The sequence below is a fragment of the Bos indicus x Bos taurus genome, chromosome 15 (assembly GCF_003369695.1).
Source record: "Bos indicus x Bos taurus breed Angus x Brahman F1 hybrid chromosome 15, Bos_hybrid_MaternalHap_v2.0, whole genome shotgun sequence".
NCBI lineage: Eukaryota > Metazoa > Chordata > Mammalia > Artiodactyla > Bovidae > Bos > Bos indicus x Bos taurus.
In genome coordinates, this window is record NC_040090.1 from 33553368 (window position 1) to 33575847 (window position 22480).

Sequence of the window (22480 nt, forward strand, 5' to 3'; positions counted from 1 at the left end):
TGCCATGATCTTAGTTTTCTGAGTGTTGAGCTTTAAGCCAACTTTTTCATTCTCCTCTTTCACTTTCATCAAGAGTCTTTTTAGTTCCTCTTCACTTTCTGCCATAAGGGTCGTGTCATCTGCATATCTGAGGTTATTGATATTTCTCCCGGCAATCTTGATTCCAGCTTGTGCTTCTTCCAGCCCAGCGTTTCTCATGATTCCACTGCATATTATTGTACAAATATTCATATTTCATTACCCACAATTCATTTTAAAAATGGAATGTTTTCACCATGTTTAAGTAGACAATTCCATGAGGAAATATGGTCAAGAAGGGTTTTTTCACTCAAATTCTATGGAATCTAAACAAAATGATTAACATAAAAGCTGGTATAAATGATTCTCAACACTTAATATGCATTATTTTGAGTATGTTGGCTATCTCCTGTATGGTATAATGTTGATTGTTCTTCATGTCTCAACTTGATTGCTATCAACATCAACTCCTCTACCAGAACATGGAACATGAAACTTTGTAAACCACTTTTAGACATCGGATTAGTCACAGCACCTTCTCCACACACTGCACAAAATTCTTTTCTGCATTTCAGTTGTATTTTTTCCCTTCTTGAAATAATGAATAATATGCCAAAAATGTTGTTTTCATCTTCAACATTAAAATTACTTTTGTAGCTGTAAATTTTTTTAAATGTATGCTGATATGACAGCTGTCCATGTACAATCTAACAAAACTGTTTCAAATGAACTGAAAGACAACTAATCACTACTAGAGCCATCTTATGGGGTAAAAATGAAAGGAACCTTTTGGCCGATCCAATATTTAAGCAGAGATGGAGCATGAGCTGTCAGACTAAAGGAACATTCCTGCCTTGGATGAAATGTTGATCCTTATCTAAGTCTGGACTGGATTAATTTATCAAATCCACTAGTAAATTATCTCAAAAGCATCTCTGTGTTATTAGGTGATGTTGGGGAGAAGGGTGGGTCAAACCTTTGCCTTTGATAGAAAATTGGAGTCTTTGCTGTCTTCTCTAAGTCAGCAGTTTGAGTCCTAGAGGCTACCAGAATACAAGGAAACTTGAGTCCTCATCAGACTGGTGACTCCAAGTTTTAGGACACCAGTTCATTTTTCATTTCACCAGGAAAGAACTGAACACAGAAGTCTGGTAACCCTCTACCTTCTTCATCCTCATTCCCTTACCCCTATTCAGTTTTCTGCCTATCCCACTCTATCTCTGCCAGCACCTCACTGTCACTTACACATCCTTTCTCAGGAACAGTCCTAAGACTCGTTCACGAATCTGCTTGGTCTTGACCCCATAGATGATGGGATTGACCATGGGTGGGAAGAGCAGATAGAAATTGGCAAGAAGGATGTGCACATGTGGAGCAGCCTGGCGAGCTACCCGGTGCATAACTGAGGAGATGACAACAGGTGTGTAAAAGGCTAAAATAGCACCTATGTGAGACACACAGGTCCCAAAGGCCTTATAGCGGGCCTCCTGAGAGGCAAGCTGTAGAACCGCCTGGAGGATGAAGATGTAAGACAGAATAACAAAGAGCAGGTCCAACACTACTATGAACATGGCCACAGCAAGGCCATAGATGTTGTTGAAGCGAGTGTCCCCACAGGCCAGCCTTACCACGGCCATGTGCTCACAGTAGCAGTGGGCAATCACTGGACCTCGGCAGTAGTGGAAGCGTCTGAGCAGAAAGGGCAGTGGAGTCATTAGTGTCACAGCCCGAGTCACAGCAGCCAAGCCGATCTTGGTGATAAGTGGCCCGGTGAGGATGGTGCTGTAGTGCAGTGGCTTGCAGATGGCCACATAGCGGTCAAAGGCCATGGCCAGCAGCACTGCAGACTCCATGATGGAGAAGGAGTGGAGAAAGAACATCTGGACCAGACAGGCATAGAAGTTGATCTCTCGATCCCTGAACCAGAAGATGCCCAGCATTTTGGGAAGTGCTGTAGAAGAAAGGACCAGATCAATGGCTGCCAACATGGCCAAAAAGAGGTACATGGGCTCGTGGAGGGCTGCATCAGCCTGAATGATGAAGAAGAGGGTGCAGTTGCCAAGCAGGGCCAGTGTATAGGCTGAGCAGAATGGAATGGATATCCAGACATGTAGGTGCTCCAGGCCTGGGATCCCCATCAACAGGAAGACTGCTGGATGAGTTAAGGTGATATTGGAAGCTGACATGACCAACAGAAATTCTCTTTCTCTAGTCTCCCCTTACTCAGGGGCCGTCCAGGGAGTACACAGTATCAGCAGGATTATAGTGTTCAAGTTCAAACTCTTATCATTTACATGGAAGGCTTAACCCTTGACTCTACTTCTGGACCTTAAAAGAAATTACAAAGTAATCATAATATGAATTGTGGAACATTATGTATCATCTCTGCCCTCAAGATGCTTATAAAACTATTGAGTGGTCAGGACATCAAATTGCAATAGAGCTAAGAAGGCTTCCTTCATAAAAGAAGTGAGTGGATGAAGAGCTTTTGTGGTTTTTGTGTAGCCAAGGACAGCTTTATAAAGGACATAGATACCTGCTCAATTCAAATCTTATCCTAAAACATTCACTGTCTTCCTTTGCCTCCCATCTCAACCTGTACTCCTAATTATAAAGGGGAGTTTCTCTTCTGAAATGTAAAGCTTAAATACATAACAAATAATTAAGCCTGGCACTTTCTGAAAAGTTGCTTCCTCTAAGTATTGATATTATAATATCAATATACTGATCAATATACTGATATTGATATTATTGGTCATCACTTAGATATCTCAAGTAGGGCCATAAAGCCCCATCACCTCCAGTTAACTTGAGAATGTGAAAAGCCCCATTATTCTCCTTCCCTTCAAATTTAACTTTTATCTTGATATACTTCTACCTTCAACTACTTTTCCTTCTACAATTCATGACATTCAGAAGAGATGTTCCACTCAGTTTTTGAAAGATTGGCCTCTGAATTTCTTGGGTTTCACATCTTTGTTCTTCTTTCTGGGATTTTTTATCTTTTTTCCCCTACTTTTACCATCATTTATTGTGAAAATGCAGAATCATTTGTTTCCCAAAAATTTGAATGGTGTCCCTTTTCTTTTCTCTCAGTTCCTACATAAAGTTTCTTCTGAGGATTAACTGAGATAATCTTTTAAAACACTCAGTACAGTGGATGAAAGTATAAAGAAAATGTGGCATACATGCACAATGAAATACTATTAAGCCATATAAAAGGAGAAAATCCTGCATCTGTGACAACACAGAGGGACACTGAGGGCATCATGCTAAGTGGAACAAGTAATACGAAGAAAAGCAAATAGTGTGTGATATCACTTACACATGGAACCTAGAAGAAAGAGAAAAACCAAACTCATAAAAACAGATTGGTGGTTGGGAGGTGGGGTTTGGGGTACGGCTGAAGGTGGTCAAAAGGCACAAAGTTCCAGATATAAAATAAGTAAGTTCTGGGGATATAAAATGCAACATGGGTACTTCAGTTAAATATAGTGTAGGGACTTCCCTGGTAGTCCAGTGGTTATTTCACCTTCCAGTGCAGGGGGTATGGGTTTGATTCCTGGTCGAAGAGCTAAGATGCCACATGCCTTGTGGCCAAAAAACCAAACCATAAAACAGAAGCACTATTGTAACAAATTCAATAAAGATTAAAAAAATACTCCTATATTTGAAAGTTGTTAAAAGAATATATCTTAAAGTTCTCATCACAAGAAAAATAACTATGTGAAGTGATAGATATTAGCTAGTGGTAATCATTTTGTACTATATCCATGTACTAAATCATTGTATTATACACCTTAAACTAATTCAATGTTATGTCAACTGTATCCCAGTAAAACTGGAAAATTTCTTAAAAAAAAAGCACAAATCTAGAACATTAAAAAGTGCTCAGTAAATTATGTGTTTGAATTGAGAAATCTACAAATATTGACAGTCATATGGTTGGTAAGTGTCAAAGATCAAAGTTGAACTTGGAGAACTCTGGTTTCCTACCTTCAAATTCAGGGTCTTGTATCACTTCAATCTGCTTCCACCTTGTTGCTCCACAAGTAGCTCATGCTCAGGTTAAAGAAAACTAACTCATTGCCCTAGTATAGAAAAAAGCTTTACAGTCTAAAGAGCTGGGCCCATATAGTGCCACTGTACCAGCAGAAACTCAATCAATGATATTTTTAAAGTTTTAGCTTCCTCACCTTTCAATAAAGGTAATAACTATACTTCCCACGACCATCTTTATTGAGCTTTATTGTGAAGAAAGATGGAATCATGAGAACAGACCTTGATAACTGTAAAGCATTGTACACATACCACCATTACTGTTGTCCTTCCCTAGCACAAATTTGCCCTATTTTCTAAAAGTTTATCTTGATTAATATCAGCACAATCCTGTATCCCTTGGCTTCAAAACTTCCTCCAGCTAATAGCTCTTGTTTCTCTTTCCCTTCACAGCACAACTTGTTTACAAGTTTGACTGTATGAAATCTCTGCTTCCTCATCTCTCATTTAATTCTCAATCTTTCCCAATCTAGCTTCCATCTTCACTACTCTCCAAACACTGATCTTGTTATCACTTCCTTTCCCCTCACTCTCACCTCCTTTTCTGCTTTTTATTCTCACACTTCTCTAGGTGTTCTCTTTTATTTCTTTTGGCTTTTTTTGTTTTGTTTTTTAATCTGTCTCTGTCCACGGAATTCTCAGATGCATGGCTTTTACTTTTACTATTAGATATTTCCAGTTAGATGTTCCATAGTCATCATAAATAAAATATGGCCAAAACAAATATTTCTATCTCCCCACAAAATATTTCCTCCCCGGGATGTTTCCATCTCAGTAGGTATTACTGCTGTCTGTCCTATATCAAGCTCAGAACCCTAGAGACAATCATTAATCTTTTCCCTCTTCCTTCATATCCAGTTCATCAGTAAATCTTATTAATCTGCAAAATGTATTTCACACCCTATGCTTTTCCTTTTCTCTTGCCAACATTCTTTTTAAAATCACCATCATCTTTCACCCACACTGCAAAAACCTCACATCTGGCATCAGAGGTCTGTATATTGGACACTCTAATCCATTCTCCTTACTACAGATGAAGAGACTGCTGCTGTTACATCTCTTCAGTCGTGTCCGACTCTGTGCAACCCCATAGATGGCAGCCCACCAGGCTCCCCCGTCCCTGGGATTCTCTAGGCAAGAACTCTGGAGTGGGTTGCCATTTCCTTCTCCAATGCATGAAAGTGAAAAGTGAAAGTGAAGTCGCTCAGTCATGTTCCACTCTTAGAGACCCCATGGACTGCAGCCTACCAGGCTCCTCCATCCATGGGATTTTCCAGGCAAGAGTACTGGAGTGAGTTGCCATTGCCTTCTCCGAGATGAAGAGACTATTAAGGCTAATTTATATTATGCTGGGCCTTGCCTAAGACCTTCTTGGAATTACCATTGCACTAAAGATGAAATCCACACTACGACCCTGGTTTACAGGTACCTGCAGCGTCTGGTCCCTGCTCATTTTTCAGCCTCATCCCCTTTCACCTGTGCTTCAGTCATATAGCTTCTGCTACACCCTGCTCAATAATGATGCCCTGTGAATCATCTGAATTCTCTCATGCTGTTCTTCTCCTCTCTATGTCCTTTGTATTCCCAAAGTCACATCATCTTTTGCCAGTGTCACTAGAAAGCTCTCCCTATAGTTTTCCACCCTACTCCATCTATCTACCACAGTGTGAAAGACCTACTTAAAACCACTGGCAATCTCATGACTACCAAAAAAACCTTAAAACTGCTTAACATGGACACAAACTTGGTCTTACCTAAAATTAGCCTCACTTCTTACCATTCCTCTAAAAAAATATTCATCCTAGGTTCAGCCACACTGAAGTATCTGCGTCACTTTCTGGGACAGTCTTGCTTGCAGCTCCCAATATTTATCTGGAATACTTTCCTCTGCCTATTTCCACACCTGGCTAAGATCCTGCCACCATCTTGGTGAAGCCTTCTCAGACCCCTCACGGAAGATTTTCTCAGTGTTTTCAATGAGGACTCATTAATGGGCTGAATTAAATAACACGGGGAGAGAGTGATGTATGTTGCTAATGCACTTATCTGTCCATTTCTTGGACTGTGAATGCTTTTAGTACAAGAATTTTGCCTTCTTTATGTCTGTATTCACAGACTCTATTGAACCTGGTTGTTGCTCAGTAGGTGTTCTTTAAATAAATGCATAGGGGAGGGAGGCTCAAGAGGGAGGTGATACATGTATATTTATGGCTGATTTGCATGGCGATATGGCAGAAACCAACAGAACACTGTAAAGCAATTTCCCCCAATTAAAAATCGATTTTAAAGTAGTCATTAAAAGATAAACAAATGCATGAAGGACTCTCTTCATGAAGAAACTTCCTCTTCTGTGCTGCTGGATAATATATCATCTGATGCAAAGTGAGGCTTACTGGATATATCTTAACCACCTCCACAGATGGAAATTCTGTAAAACCTTCCATCAGTTTTGGCTAACTAGGTCAGAATAAGAAGTTTTTTTTTTTTTTTTCTTTCTTTTTTTAATTAGAAACTTCTCCAAATCTAATTTGCATTTCCTCTGACTAAGCACTGGGATCAACAACATGGAAGCCCCATGACCCTGAGGCTGTGTTTCTACATTTACTGCCAGTATATCCTTGGTATCCATAGAGAAAGTCACTAATATTTCTTGAATGTATGAGAGAATATCCTCTTCTCCACGGTATCACCCTATCCTAAGTGAATGTGCTTTTCCAGTTCCAAACAGGTTTCCCCTCCCTGAGGATCCACTTCCTGGGAGCTCCTGTTGACCATCACTGGTCCTCCAGTCTCTGCCCACACAACCTCAATCTTACAGCTTCCCATTCTGTTGAAAATGCCTATTAATTCATCATCTTCCCTCCTTCCAGATTCAACAAAAATACACCTCTAGTGTCATTTACAATACAACTCTGCTTATCTGGTTTCTTCTCTTTTCCATCACCCTTCAGCCTGCTCGGCAGGAGTGTTCTGGCAAGTCGTTATCTGTCATTGTCTTGTTTTTTGCCTCCACAGCCAGAATGTCAGCAAATGACAAAAGAAAGCCTGTGTCATTTATTTCAATGTCTCCCCTGAAAGTGTATGTGGCTCTATATCTGGAGAGTATTCAATCAGTGATGTAGTGTAGGTAGGCTACACCTTTAACTTGAGAAGATCCTAGAATGATGATGTATATGGGAAACTGAATCCTCAAGTGATCCTGGAGGATTATAAGAGGCAGATAAAGGACTGAATTTCACATCTTCTGACTCTTATACCAAGATTCAATCTACAGGACTACACTGAAAAGATAGAACTCTTTGTTGCTACACCTTTAATAAGCAAGTGTAACTGATTCCATTTCTTACTTTTGACTTCTCCTTTTTTCCCTAGACCATTTCAGCAGCTGTGACTGAGAAGGGGCCAGACTGAGGCAGGAGGGGAGCAAGTAGCACTCACAGGAAGGAGGTACTAACCTCAAAGATTAAACTTGAACAACTCTGGTTTCCTACTTTCAAATTCAGTGTCTTATATCACTTATATCTGCTTACACCTTGTTTTTCCACAAGGTCTGGGTCACTTGGCTAAGGTCTTATTGAGGTTGTCCCTAACACATGACACAGGAGCACAGGCCTGGGAGGCAGAAGAGGGTTTCTTCTAATAATAATGGGATAGCAGGACCTAGGCTTGTAGAAGATCAAGTATTTGGGGAGGGGTGAAAGAAGGTCTCCTCTTAAGCAAGGACAGACATACAAAGATGAGAATGACAGAAGATGAGAAATTCAGGAGATGAGGTCATACCACAGAGAAGGTAAGTTTTCTGTCCAGGCATGAGTCCATGAGAAATGAATCTGCCCTGTGCACCCTGGGTTCCCTCTGATCTAGCCTGTTCTCCTCAAACATGAAGCACTCTTGGCTTTTTATTCAACATTTGGGTAGTCCCTCTGGTGGTAGTGGTTTAGTTGTTAAGTTGTGTCTTACCCTTGCAACTCCATGGACTGTAGTATGCCAGGCTCCTCTGTCTGTGGGATTTTCCAGGCAAGAATACTGGAGTGGGTTGCCAGTTCCTTCTCCAGAGTAGTGATTAGTATGTAGTCAGGTTTCTGCTGTTATCCTGGTTATTCTTTGTTTTTTTTCTGCCAGCCCCAGCTCACATGACATTTCTTAGATCTGAGACCCCCAGGCCTCCTGTTCTAGCCCTCTGGTTTTTGGCTGATCCCAGCATAAGTTCCCCTTCTCTGGTGTACTTGCCTCTCACGCCAGTTGTGCAGCTCCCTTACCATGCCCTGTGATCTCCTGTCCCCCACCTACCATCCACCACAGACCCACGTGATCTCACCCCTCAGCATTACACTCGGTTTATTTTCTGGAGGCTTCAGGACAAAGGGTGCAGTTTTCCTCTTTTAGTGAGAGAAGGGTGGGAAAGAGGGTTTTAAAGAGATCTGGCTAATCCTCATGATCAGTTACTCTATTCCCCAAAGAAAAAGGAAATGGTAGGCCTTGTCCCTGAGGTACATCTTAAAGGGACCCAAGATGGACTGGTGTCTTCTCTGGGGTGACTCTAGGGACGTTCTATCCCTGTCTCCAGTCCTCTGGGGTCTCTCCCCTGCTTCCCCTCACATTCTATTGCATCAGTCACTTCTCTCTGGAGGCAGAGAATCCTCTGGTCTCAGCGAACACTGTGCCCCTCTCCATCCTCACCCTCCTTTCACAGCAGGTCCTGCTGAGGACACAGCCTCCCCTGAATATGCAAATAGATGCCTGTTGTTAGGGCTGAGTGTGACTTAATACAAGCAGGGTTCAGCCACAACTAGATCAAAGTTTTCTATTTGTTTTGTGTGTGATTTGGAGTTTTGATTTTCTGCTGTATTGTGGATAGAACTGTTGTTGGATAGCTAAGGTTGGATAGCTAAGCTTTGAGAAATTAGGTTTGAGTCCCAGTCTGTGACTTTGATGAGGCTGTTAATCTCTCTGCTCCTTGGATTGTTTCCTTATCTATCATATGGGGAACCTCATCCCAGTCGTGCCCACATCTTACAATTTAGGGAGGATCCAATGTGATCACTGGGGAATAATTACCAATGTCATTATTGCTTCAGTTCAGTTCAGTTGCTCAGTTGTGCCCGACTCTTTGCAACCCCATGAATCCCAGCACACCAGGCCTCCCTGTCCATCACCAACTCCCGGAGTTCACTCAAACTCATGTCCATCAAGTCAGTGATGCCATCCAGCCATCTCATTCTCCTTTGACCGCTTCTCCTCCTGACCCCAATCCTCCCAGCATCAGGGTCTTTTCCAAAGAGGCAACTCTTCGCATGAGGTGGCCAAAGTATTGGAGTTTCAGCTTTAGCATCAGTCCTTCCAATAAACACCCAGGACTGATCTCCTTCAGAATGGACGGGTTGGATCTCCTTGCAGTCCAAGGGACTCTCAAGAGTCTTTTCCAACACCACAGTTCAAAAGCATCAATTCTTCGGTGCTCAGCTTTCTTCACAGTCCAACTCTCACATCCATACATGACCACTGGGAAAACCATAGTCTTGACTAGATGGACCTTTGTTGGCAAAGAAACGTCTCTGCTTTTGAATATGCTATATAGGTTGGTCATGACTTTTCTTCCAAGGAGTAAGCATCTTTTAATTTCATGGCTGCAGTCACCATCTGCAGTGATTTTGGAACCTCCCAAAATAAAGTCTTACACTGTTTTCCCATCCATTATTGCTTAATTAACCATTATAATAACAATACCAACAAACTGTGGGAAATTCTTAAAGAGATAGCAATACCAAACCATCTTGCCTATCTTAGAAACCTGAATGGAGGCCAAAAAGCAACAGTTAGAACTTATCATGGAACAATAGACTGTCTCAAAATTGGGAAAGGAATATGACAAAGCTGTATGTTGTCACCCTGTTCATTTAATTTACATTCAGAATACATCCTGTGACATGCCGGCTGGCCTGGCGAAATATCAACAACCCTGGATATGCAGATGATACCACTCTAATGGTAGAAAGCAAGAGGAACTAAAGAGACTCTTGAGAATGAAAGAGGAGAGTGAAAAAGCTGGCTTAAAACTCAACATTCAAAAAACTAAGATCCCGTCCCATCACTTTATAGCAAATAGAAGGGGAAAAAGTGGAAGCAGTGGCAGATTTTATTTTCTTGGGCTCCAAAAATCACTGTGGATGGTGACTGCAGTCATGAAATTAAAGGTGACTGCTTCTTGGAAAGAAAGCTGTGACAAAGCTAGACAGCATATTAAAAAGCAAAGACATCACTTTGCCAACAAGGTCCATATAGTCAAAGACATGGTTTTTTCCAGTAGTCATGTACAGATGTGAGAGCTGGGCCATAAAGAAGGCTGAGTGCCAAAGAATTGATGCTTTCAAACCGTGGTGCTAGAAGACTCTTGAAAGTCCATTGGACAGCAGGGAGATCAGTCAATCCTAAAGGAAATCAATGGTGAATACTCACTGGAAGAACTGATGCTGAAGCTCCAATACTTTGGCCACCTGATGGGAAGAACTGACTCATTGGAAAAGGCATTGATGCTGGGAAAGATTGAAGGCAGAAGGAGAAGAGGGTGACAGAGGATGAGATGGTTGGATGGTATCACTGATTCAATGGACATGAACTTGGGCAGACTTCAGGAGATGGTGAGGGACAGGGAAGCCTGGCATGCTGCAGCCAATGGGGTTGCAAAGAGTTGGACATGACTTGGCAACTGAACAACAACAACATTATATATTTTTCAGTCCTGATCTCCCAATTTGTCCTATCCTCCCCTGCTTCCCCCATCCATATGCACATGTCTGTTCACTACATCTGAATCTCTATTCCTGTCCTGCAACTAGGTTCATCTGTACCATTTTTATAGATTCCACATATATGCATTAAGATATGATACTATTCTGACTTACTTCATTCTATGATGGAATCTAGGCCCATCCACATCTCTAAAAATGACCCAATTTCATTCTTTTTAATGGTGGGTAATATTCCACTGCATACATGTACCACATAGTCTTCATTCACCTGTTGATAGACATTTAGGTTGCTTCCATGTCCTGGCTTGTATTAATAGTGTTGCATTGAACATTGGGGTACATGTGCCCTTTTGAATTATGGCTTTCTTAGGGTGCATGCCCAGTAGTGGGATTGCTGGGTCATGTGGTAGTTCTATTTTCAGTCTGCTAAGGAATCTCCATACTGTTTTCTACAGTGGCTGTATTAATTTACATTCCCACCAACACTGCAAGAGGATTTCCTTTTCTCCACACACTCTCCAGCATTTATTGTAGATTTTTTGATGATGGCCATTCTGACTGGTGTAATATGTATTTGCAGGTTTGATTTGCATTTCTCTAATAACTAGTGACATTCAACCTCTTTATATGCCTCTTGGCCATCTCTATGTCTTCTTTGGAGAAATGTCTATTTAGGTCTTCTGCCTATTTTTTGATTGGGAATTCCTCTAGTATACACAGGAACATATTTTGGTATGCCCTTGGATCCTAATAAAACAGAAGACCTGGAAATAGTTTTGTGAATATTCATCTTCGCATTAGCCAGTAGCTCTGGACTCTGAGTAAGGACATTTCTTTGGGCAAGTATTCATCTAGGCCTCATGCTTCTCCACACTAATTATTTTTTCTTTCCTAGGGAGAACAGTCCCCACCTCTGGGATCTCCCAGGGAAACCCCTAGACCTAGTAGGTTGGTGCAATAGTAATTGTGGTATTTACATTGTTGAAATTTGCCTTTGATATTGGATTACATTTTTATATGTGGTTATGTTAAATCATTTTAATGTGCATTTTTTGCTTTAAGTTTTTTTTTTTTTTTTTGGGATAACAACTTATTACTTGCAATTTATATTTTAGACTAGGTAAATGTTAAAAAGCAAATTTGAGCAATTTTTTCTGATTTGAGCAATTCTCTTGTTCAAGTTCAAAATGGGTCATAAAGCAGCTGAGACAACTCGAAACATCAACACATTTGGCCCAGGAACTGCAGTGGTGGTTCAAGAAGTTTTGAAGGAGATGAGAGAGATGTTGCAAACTTTGCTATCTAAGAAACAACTCCAAGTAACAGCATCCAGAAGGAAAAAGCATGTACTGAGTTTGCATTAAAACCTTATTAAGATACATTACCCTCAACTTTTTCTGGCCGTTGATGCCACCACCTCTATAAAGAACTCAGAGGTGGGCAGTCATTCTGAAGTCTGATTATAGGAACAAGAAACAAGGTAATAACTTGCCTTATGACTTTTTTTTTTAATGCCTATTACAATTCAATACAGCTGGAAACCAAGCATGTTTGTAGATGTATTAGAAAGGATGAGTTTATGAAAGTTCTGTGAGCTGCCATCATTAGTAAGGTGTACAGGAAATGCAGGTATTTCACTGCAGAAAGGCCTTAAGTAAAACTTGTGCAGTGAATCCAAACTTTCCTGTTCCCAAAGAGAATTGCTTTCTACCCAGATCTACTCAATACTTGATACAAATACAGGACATGCAAATCCTGGGGAAGCCCCATATGGGGGCTTGGAATCCTCAGTGACAAATAACAAAACCAAGTGTTATGAGCAAACTGAAGGTGCAGTTACTCTGCCATCTCCTTTTCTGAGGGATAAAAATTATCCCCTGCTCTGACCTGGATTATCTGTCTGGTCTGACAGAAGCTAAGTGTAAGACTGCTTAAAATTGAAGTTGAATACAACCTCAGGAGCCATCAATAACCATTAACAGAAAGCTCCCAGGTGATCTGAGTTGGTCTTCAGTTGGCAAAACTACCATCCAGGCTCATAAATCTTGTGATCACCACTGCACCATTAACCTCTAGTTCCTTTGGGACAAAATAAGTTCAAGGCAATACTGTTAGCAAAACAGGGACTAAAAAGCTCTCCACTGGGATTTAACATTATGTCTAGATACCAGCTGTTGAAGATACCCATTAGGTTGAGCAGTAACTCCTGCTTCCTTAGCACTGTTGTATTCCTGAAAGGATGTCCTTGAGGCTACAAACACCTGTGTCACTCTACTGTAAGGAGCACTTCTGAACATGGCAGATCTCCTTAAGTGTCCCTGCTCTCATCTTTCCTGGTGTAAATTCCTTATCCTTTGATCCAAGTTTTGACCATCACCCCCATGCAGTATGATGGCTGCCACTTCCACCACATTAACTAGGATTGTTACTGGGTGGTTGGTCTGCCCTATGACAGTTTTGAGTTAAAAATTCTGTAATAATTGATAGAAGCAAGATTCTAAGGGATAGATTCTGCTTTGTGTTCTGATGGCTCCTGATAGGAAAAATAACATTCTACACAGAAGAAGACAAGGTCACTCAAGGAAGCCAGCTACAGGTGAGGTCATGTTGGGTTAACAGTCTTGTTAGTAAGTGATGAGCATCTATGATCTTTCAAATTATGATAGCTCAGCTCCAAAGCAGGATAACTACTCACAAAGGAAAAAACTTTGAATCCAAGTTAAGCAACAGGAAAGTAAATACTATCGAAAGAGCCCTTAAATTTCACCTATTAACAGTCTTGATGCATTTCTTGGCATCTCAACTGTCAAGATCATTTTCCTCTCAGAAGTAGTGTGAGGGAAGGAGGAAACCTTCTAGGGTCAGTGTCACAACCCCATGTAATGCTCCAATTCCACCCTCCAGCCTACACACCTTACAGGGATCTTGTAGCTCAAGTCAATTATGACATTAATAAGACTCTACTGCAGGCTGAGGAACATCAGCAAACCCTGCCAGAAAATGAGTTCTGGATGTAGAGATTCTTGAATTTAAAGATCTGTAGTTTGGACATGAAGTATGAAAGGCAACTTTAGGGTCTGGGGTCCCATAAGAAAGCTGCAGATTGATTTCAGCAGTGCTGTTACGATGAATGCTAGCCTAAAATCCTAGGGACATAGGAGATAAGACTATTTCAAGGACTTTTGAAGACTGTAATAGCTAGGGGGCCAAAAAACCACTTGCTTCTATGAAGACGAAAACAGCAAGTTAAGAGCTCAAAAGGTAAAGTAAGAAAGCTAAACAGTGGGGATATGAGGGCATTATGGGTTGATACAGTCTCTCCCCCAGAGTCCTTTCCTAGCTGTGGGTCTTGCCTCAAATTCCGGCAAGAGAAACATCAGAGTATCTCCCAGATTTCAAGCTCCCCAAGAAAGAGGCTGATTAAGGGGAATGGAGAAAATCAGAAAAGCTTAAATTTGAGAATGGCCCTGCTGTCTGGAAAAGGATTTTTTTTAGAAAATGTATCTCAGACAGGATAAATGTCCATGAAACAAAATGGACTAGACAGGGAGTCCTTCCTGAAAGCTTTGGGTGGCTTTTGGGGTAGCAGGTAGCTATAAAGCAAGCCTGGTGAAAGCACCAGGAGGACAACAGGCTGTATTCATAAGGCGTTTCCCTCTGATGTGCTATCTAGTGAGTCAGGAGAGAAGTAGCCCATAAGGTGCCTTTGTCAGGAATGGTGCGGTTAGTTTTAAGAGACTAGGCTAGAGTTATAGAACCAAAGCTTGAGGCAACCAGAGAAGGTCCTTCTTGCAGCCTTCCACTGTAAGGGATGCCAAACATAATTAGCATGCCCTTCCTGATGAAAGCAGGATTAGTGTTCACAGCCCAGCCCTTCGCTAGCATCATTTTTGAGAGTTATTTCCAGTCCCAGATTTTCCAAAAGCCCACAAGAAGCCAAGTAAAGGAAGCAGGGGTAGGAGGAAAGAACTCCACCTGAAGAGGTTCAACTTAGTTGCTCAGTTGTGTCTGGCTTTGTGACCCCATGGACTTCAGCATGCCAGGCCTCTCTGTCCATCACCAACTCCTGGAGCCTACTCAACCTCATGTCCATTGCATCGGTGATGCCATCCAACCATCTCATCCTCTGTCATTCCCTTTTCCTCCTGCCTTCAATCTTTTCCAGCATCAGGGTCTTTTCTAGTGAGTCAGTTCTTCGCATCAGGTGGCCAAAGTATTGGAGCTTCAGCATCAGCCCTTCCAATGAATATTTAGGACTGATCTCCTTTAGGACAGACTGGTTGGATTTCCTTGCACTCCAAGGGACTCTCAAGAGTCTTCTCCAACACCACAGTTCAAAAGCATCAACTCTTTGGCACTCAACTTTCTTTATAGTCCAACTCTCACATCCATACATGACTACTGCAAAAACCATAGCTTTGACTAGATGGACCTTTGTTGGTAAAGTACCTGAAGAGGTAGTTTCCAGTATTTGATCAGCCAAAGCATTTCTTCAACTCAGTACAAACTTTCTCTTTCTCATCAGTGAAAAAAAAAACCCAAGTCTTGACTTCTTGTAAATATTTTGTGATCATGAGATAGATGAAAGGAAGAATGCCTAAAACCTAGACACCGTATTCATTTTGCTCATCTTTCTCTCATAGCCAAGAAACAGGAAATTCACTGTCTCTCAAAGGAGGCAGAAACAGAAAAGTAGAAACAGAAACTGACAGTAAAGAGAATCTATATTTGAGAACGTCCAGGGGCTCCAACTAGTACTCAGAATTGATTCGCCTACCACCTCAGTCTGCAGCAAAAAGAGCTAGTGACCCCTAGAATCTCACTTAAGTGGAAGGGGAGAGAACCTAACTGGTCAGAGTTGGAGATCCAACATGATTGGTCAGGCTGGAGCCAATGAGCTTCCTGAATCTATTAAACCAGAAGTAAAGTGGCAGCTGAGGACTGTTAGCTACTTTTTTGTTTTTAATTGGAAGACCTTTGAATATGTCCACGTGTCAGAACTATATGGTAATTCATTCTTCAACAAGCAAAAAAGGGCAACTGTCAGAAATGAACTAGAATCTTAAACTTGATAATTAAAAAAATAAACTCAGTAAACAGTGATATTACACCATTCCACTTGAAAAACAATAAATATTTCTTTCCTTAATTATTACAGAAGAAGACACAAGTCATATTATTTATCTGTGTGGGCAGAATCCATTGCTAATTCCCTCCTTTGTAGGGTCTCTTCCTTACAGCCTCAACCCTCTCCTTCCAGAAACATGTTTGGGTAAAACAAGACTGTGTAACTAGTGCCATTCAGTCACTTCATAATCTCACACTGTCTCTCTAGATGACTGCACTTGATATCAAAACCCACTTTTCATGTCTTAGTTTTTCTCATCAATCCATCTTCATCCTCATTTTTGAGCTTAGGAAAACTGGTGAAATCTCTAATGAGGAAAGCTGAAATACAGTCATTATTTTTACTCTGACACTTAGTAGAAGAGCGCTTATGCTGCCAGGAAAATATAAATTTATGAATCTTCTCTCCAGCAGCTGCACCAGCATCATCACCAAAGATATATAGGAAATGCAAATTTTTAATCTACTGATTCAGAAACTCTTGGGATGAGGTTTAACAAGCCCTCCAGGTGACTCCAGTGCATGCTGAAGTTGGAGAAACACTGCTTATACCAAATCAGCCAGAATTTTGGGGACCTGTATTGCTTTTCTAGACACCAAGTGTAGCTTTTACAAAGTTTTTTGGGTGATTTCAATCTGTAGCCAAGGTTGTTAACCACTGCCTTTATTATTCATGAATTCAGCTACCATTTTGGTGCAAACTGAAGGTGATTTCCAAATCTTTAACTCTGGTCCAGACCTCCCTCATTACCTCCAGGCCAATTTATCCAGCTGATTTATAGAGAACTAATAATATGTAAGGCCAGGTGCTAAGTGCCTTCCAATTTACCATTTTATTTAATCTCTGTGAGGTAGCTATTTTCAGAGCTTTTTATTGATACATTTGAAGAGCTAAGGCTTTTAGATATTAAATAACCTACTCAAAAATAAAGAATTAGTAAGTGGCCAAGCCCAGATTCAAGAACATGACTTGATTGATGATTACTACACTCTGCTACTGTCCATGCTACTTCTCAGAAGTTCAGTGGACAGGATTAGCTGACCTGAAATGTGACATGACTGAGAGACTAGATTTAGAATAATTTAGAAACTTCTGGAAGTTATTGAGTAGCTAGGATTTACACAGAATCCTGAAAGGAGGGTATCATAAGACATGACCACAAGTCTAGGTTTGTGTGGGCTCGGTCGATCAGTTGTGTCTGATTCTTTGTGACCCCATGTACTGTAGCCTGTCATGCTCTTTTGTCCACGGGATTTTCCCAGAAAGACTACTGGGGTGGGTAGCCATTCCCTCCTCCAGGGGCTTTTCCTGACGCAGAGACCAAATCTGTTTCCTGTGTCTCCTGCATTGTAGGAAGATTCTTTAAGATCTGAGCCACCAGGGAAGTCCACCATCTTCTCTGGTGGCTCAGAGGTAAAGAATCTATCTGCAATGCAGGAGACCCAGGTTCAATCCCTGGGTTGGGAAGATTCCCCTGGAGAAGGAAATGGCTACCCACTCCAGTATTCTTGCTGGGAAAATCCCATGGACAGAGGAGCCTGTTGGGCTATAATACACAGGGTTGCAAGAGTCGGACATGGCTGGGTGATTAACTCTAGCTTTGAGGGACCAAAAAGTTCAGGCATTTCTTTGATTTATCAAGAAATGCTTCTCCTCCATAGGCCACTTATATTTCCCTAGCTACACAATAAAGGTTATAAACTGTATTTATATTAAGGTTACCTACAAGCACTGCTTTATTTTTTATGATTATCATGTTTCCTAGAGATAAAAGAGCAGGCAAGCCACTCAACAGCAGTATGGCAGCATTCAAGTTCAATAGAAGTTTTACTAGCACTCTGGTAGAAATATTCTTTCTGAACTAAGACCTCAAATCCAATATAGCTTAAGACTGTTAGCAGAGGAAGTTTAAATATCAAAATTGGAACACTGGGGGTGATGGTGAGAGAAACTAAATGTATTCCCATTCTTTGGTTCCTGGAATATGGGTTCTAGTTATTGGAGATACAGTTCCATATATTGGCTGTTGGTTTAGAGAATAAATTCTGCAGGTCAGCTTTCCAACTTAGTGAGGCCTCCCCAAACTGACATCTAGACTCTCATTCCAATTTGATGGAGAAATTAAAAGCATTATAGACAATCAAAAGCTAAAATAATTCAGCACAACCAAACAAACTTTATAGCGAATGTTAAAGGAATTTCTCTAGGTAAAAAAGGCCAGAACTAGAAATAAGAAACTTATGAAATGAAAAAGCTCACCATTAATGACAAACATACAGTTAAGGTGGGAAATCAACCACACACAAAGCTAGTAGGGAGGTTAAAAGGCAGAAGTAGTAAAATTTTGTATATCCACAACAAGCAATTAAGGAATACACAAAAAATTAGACATAAAATCTGATATAAAAATAGTAATCATGAAGGGCTGTGCTGTGCTTAGTTGCTCAATCATGTTCGACTCTTTGCAACTCCCTGAACTGTAGCCCACCAGGCGCCTCTCTCCATGGGGATTCTCCAGGCAAGAATACTGGAGTGGGTTGCCATGCCCTCCTCCAGGGGAACTTCCCAACCCAGGGATCAAATCCAGGTCTCCTGCATTATGGGCAGATTCTTTACCATGTGAACCACCAGAGAAGCCCAAGAATGCTGGGTGGGTAGCCTATCTCTTCTCCAGGGAAACTTCCTGACCTGGAATTGAACTGGGGTCTTTCTGCACTGCAGGCATTCTTTACCAGCTGAGCTTCCAGGGAAGCCCAATCATGTAGGAAGAGAAGTACATATGCAGGGTTTTAAAAATGCATTTGCAAGTAAGAGATCAGCAACTTCAAACAATTATATAAAAACACACACATACAGTAATATATACAATAGTATATATGTGCATGCGTGCTCAGTCCTATCTGACTCTTTGTGACCCCATGGACTGTAGCCCACCAGGCTCCTCTGTCCATGGGATTATCCCGGCAAGAATATACTGGAATGAGTTGCCATTTCCTGCTCCAGGAGAACTTCCTGACCCAGGGATCAAACATGCATCTCCTGAGGCACCTGTATTGCAGGCAGATTCTTTACCCACTGAGTCACCTGGGAAGCAGTGTACAATAAATCCTACTATACAGTAAATCCTCTTAACCACAAACCAAAAATCTATAATAGATATACACATAAAAAGAAAAAAGAATCCAAACATAACACTGAAGATGGTCATCAAACCACAAAAGAACAAAAGAAGAAAATGGGTCAGGGGAAGATGACCTATAAAAACAAATGCAAAAATTAATAAATAGCAATAAGAACATGTATATCAATGATTACTTTAAATGCAAATATATTAAATGCTTGAACTAAAAGATATAGACTGACTGAATGGACACAAAAACAAGACATGTTGTATGCTGCCTAAAGAGGCTCACTTCAGGTATAGGAACACATAAACACTGAAAGTGAGGGAATGGAAAAGATATTCCTTGCAAATGAAAATCAAAAGAAAGACTAGCAATACTTAGACAAAATGACTTTAAAGACTGTTACAAAAAAAAATACTATTACAATAGACAAAAGGACACTACATAATCATCAAAGGATCAATCCAAGAAGAAGATATAACAATTGTAAATATATATACACCCAACATAGGAGCACCTCAATGTCTAAGGCAAATACTAACAGACATAAAAGGAGAAATTGGCAGTAACATAATAATAATGTGTGTGTGTGTTAGTTCCTCAGTTGTGTCCAACTCTTTGTGACCTCATGGACTCTACCCTGTCAGGCTCCCCTGTCCATGGAATTCTCCAGGCAAGAATACTGGAGTGGGTTGCCATTTCCTTCTCCAGAGGATCTTCCCAACCCAGGCATCGAACTCGGGTCTCCTATACTGCTGCTGCTGCTAAGTCACTTCAGTCGTGTCCGACTCTATGCGACCCCAGAGACGGCAGCCCACCAGGCTCCCCTGTCCCTGGGATTCTCCAGGTAAGAACACTGGAGTGGGTTGCCGTTTCCTTCTCCAATGCAGGAAAGTGAAAAGTGAAAGTGAAATCGCTCAGTCGTGTCCGACTCTTAGCGATCCCACGGACTGCCGCCCACCAGGCTCCTCCATCCATGGGATTTTCCAGGCAAGAGTACTGGAGTGGGGACAGCCTAAAAGTTGTTAATTGCATCGGTCCCCTGTCCATTCTTCTGGATGTATATATGGTCCCAGGCACATAGGTTTGTAAGTGAACTCTGACATAACAATGTCACAAACAACACTACCTTGAGATCTGACTTTCAGTTTTTAGTGGAACAGCATTATCAGATCATTCACAGAAGGAAGATTCATCTTCCCCAAACATTATCATAATATTTGGGGATCCAGAGGTGTGGGATGGTCATGATCAATTAACTTCCCCCAATAGTGAAAAAAAAAAAGGGTGGGGGGCTTCCCTGGTGACTCAGACAATAAAGAATCTGCCTGTAATGCAAGAGACCCAGGTTTGATCCCTGGGTTAAGAAGATCCCCTTGAGAATGGAATGGCAACTCAATCCAGTATCCTTGCCCAGAGAACTCCATGAACAGAGGTATAGTCCATGGGCTCTCAAAGAGTCAGGACATGACTGACCAAATAACACTTTCACTTTTTCACTTTCAATAGCAAAAATGGCCATGGTGGTGACATTAACTCTTTCCTCTTGTAGTAAATGTGAAACTATAGATATGTGGTTATTACTGTAATAGTTATCTTCCCTGTGTAACAAATTAGCTCAAATTTAGCAACTTAGACAACACTTATTATCTCAGTTTCTGATTGTCGGTGGGGTGAGGGCAAGAAGGTGGTCAGGAATTGGGAGATGGCTTAACTAGGTGCCTCTAGTTCAGATTGTCTTACTGGTTTCGATGAAGGTGTTGGCCAGAACTGTAGTCATCTGAAGATTCATTTGGAGGAGGATTTGCTTCCACGCTCACTTACGTGGCTGGTGACAAGCCTCAGAAGATCCACTTCCAGGCTCACTCAGAGATACAATTTCCTTGTCATATGGATCTCTCCACAGGGCCACTAATAACATGACTGGCTTACCTCAAAATCTCAGAAAGAGTGAGAAAGACAGCAAAACAGAATGAGCAAGTTGGAAGCCACAGTCTATTGGTAATTTAAACTTCAAAGTTAAATTCCACCATTTTTGAAGCTTTCTACTCATTAGAAGTGAATTATTTGGTTGAATCCAGACTCAGGGCTTCTCTGGTGGCTCAGCAGTGAAGAGTCTACCTGCAATGCAGGAACCACAGGAGACAGGGGTTCCATCCCTATGTTGGGAAGATCCCCTGGAAAAGGGAATGGCAACCCACTCCAGTATTCTTGCCTGGGAAATCCCATGGACAGTGGAGCCTGGTGACTACAGTCCATGGCATCACAAAGAGTCAGACATGACTGAAGCAGCTTAGCATAAGCACAGGCTCAAGCAGAGGGAATTAAAAATGGGTATGAATATTGGTAGGTACCTGATACCTACTACAAACTGCCTTCTGAGAAATCCCCATAATATTGGGACTAGGGGTTTTGGTGACTGAGGTTTTGTATCAACCAATGTAAATAACAAGTAAATAAACTTGGATGGCAATCTAAACATCTCATCTTCTGCCGCATCACCAACAATGGACATGAATGTGGGCAAACTCGAGGCTTCCCTTGATGGCTCAGATGGCTCAGCTGGCTCCTGCCTGCAATGCAAGAGACCTGGGTTCAATCCCTGGGTTGGGAAGATCCCCTGAAGGAGGGCATGACAACCCACTCCAGTATTCTCACCTGGAGAATTCTATGGACAGAGGAGCCTGGTGGGCTACAGTCCATGGGGTTGCAGAGTCTTGACAGGACTGAATGACTAAGCATATTGGGAGATAGTGAAGAACAGGGAAGCCTGGCATGCTGCAGTCCACAGGGTCACAAGGAGTCAGACATGACTTAGTGACTGGATAACAACAATAAACTTGGATGGCATGTTCTTAAAGACAGATAGATCTTTGGTCTATTTCTGAATGCCTCCACATCTATCTTGGGGCAACATATTATAGCAGTTTTGGGGACTAGTTTTCTTTTTTTCTTTTGTTTTTTTTTGGTTTTTACTTTTCTTTTTTTTTTAATTTTATTTTATTTTTAAACTTTACAATATTGTATTAGTTTTGCCAAATATCGAAATGAATCCGCCACAGGTATACCCGCGTTCCCCATCCTGAACCCTCCTCCCTCCTCCCTCCCCTACCCTTCCTCTGGGTCGTCCCAGTGCACCAGCCCCAAGCATCCAGTACCGTGCATCGAACCTGGACTGGCGACTCGTTTCATACATGATATTATACATGTTTCAATGCTATTCTCCCAAATCTCCCCACCCTCTCCCTCTCCCACAGAGTCCATAAGACTGATCTATACATTGGTGTCTCTTTTGCTGTCTCGTACACAGGGTTATTGTTACCATCTTTCTAAATTCCATATATATGCGTTAGTATACTGTATTGGTGCTTTTCTTTCTGGCTTACTTCACTCTGTATAAT

At 41.4% G+C, this 22480-nt stretch overlaps 1 protein-coding gene across 1 annotated transcript; it reads right to left on the reverse strand.

The window, feature by feature from the left end:
- Positions 1–1259: 1259 nt before the first annotated feature.
- On the reverse strand, positions 1260–2204 carry LOC113904740 (olfactory receptor 52K2). Its single transcript, XM_027561832.1, has one exon. The coding sequence runs from the start codon at positions 2202–2204 to the stop codon at positions 1260–1262; it is 945 nt and encodes a 314-aa protein (XP_027417633.1).
- Between the last annotated feature and the right edge of the window lie 20276 nt (positions 2205–22480).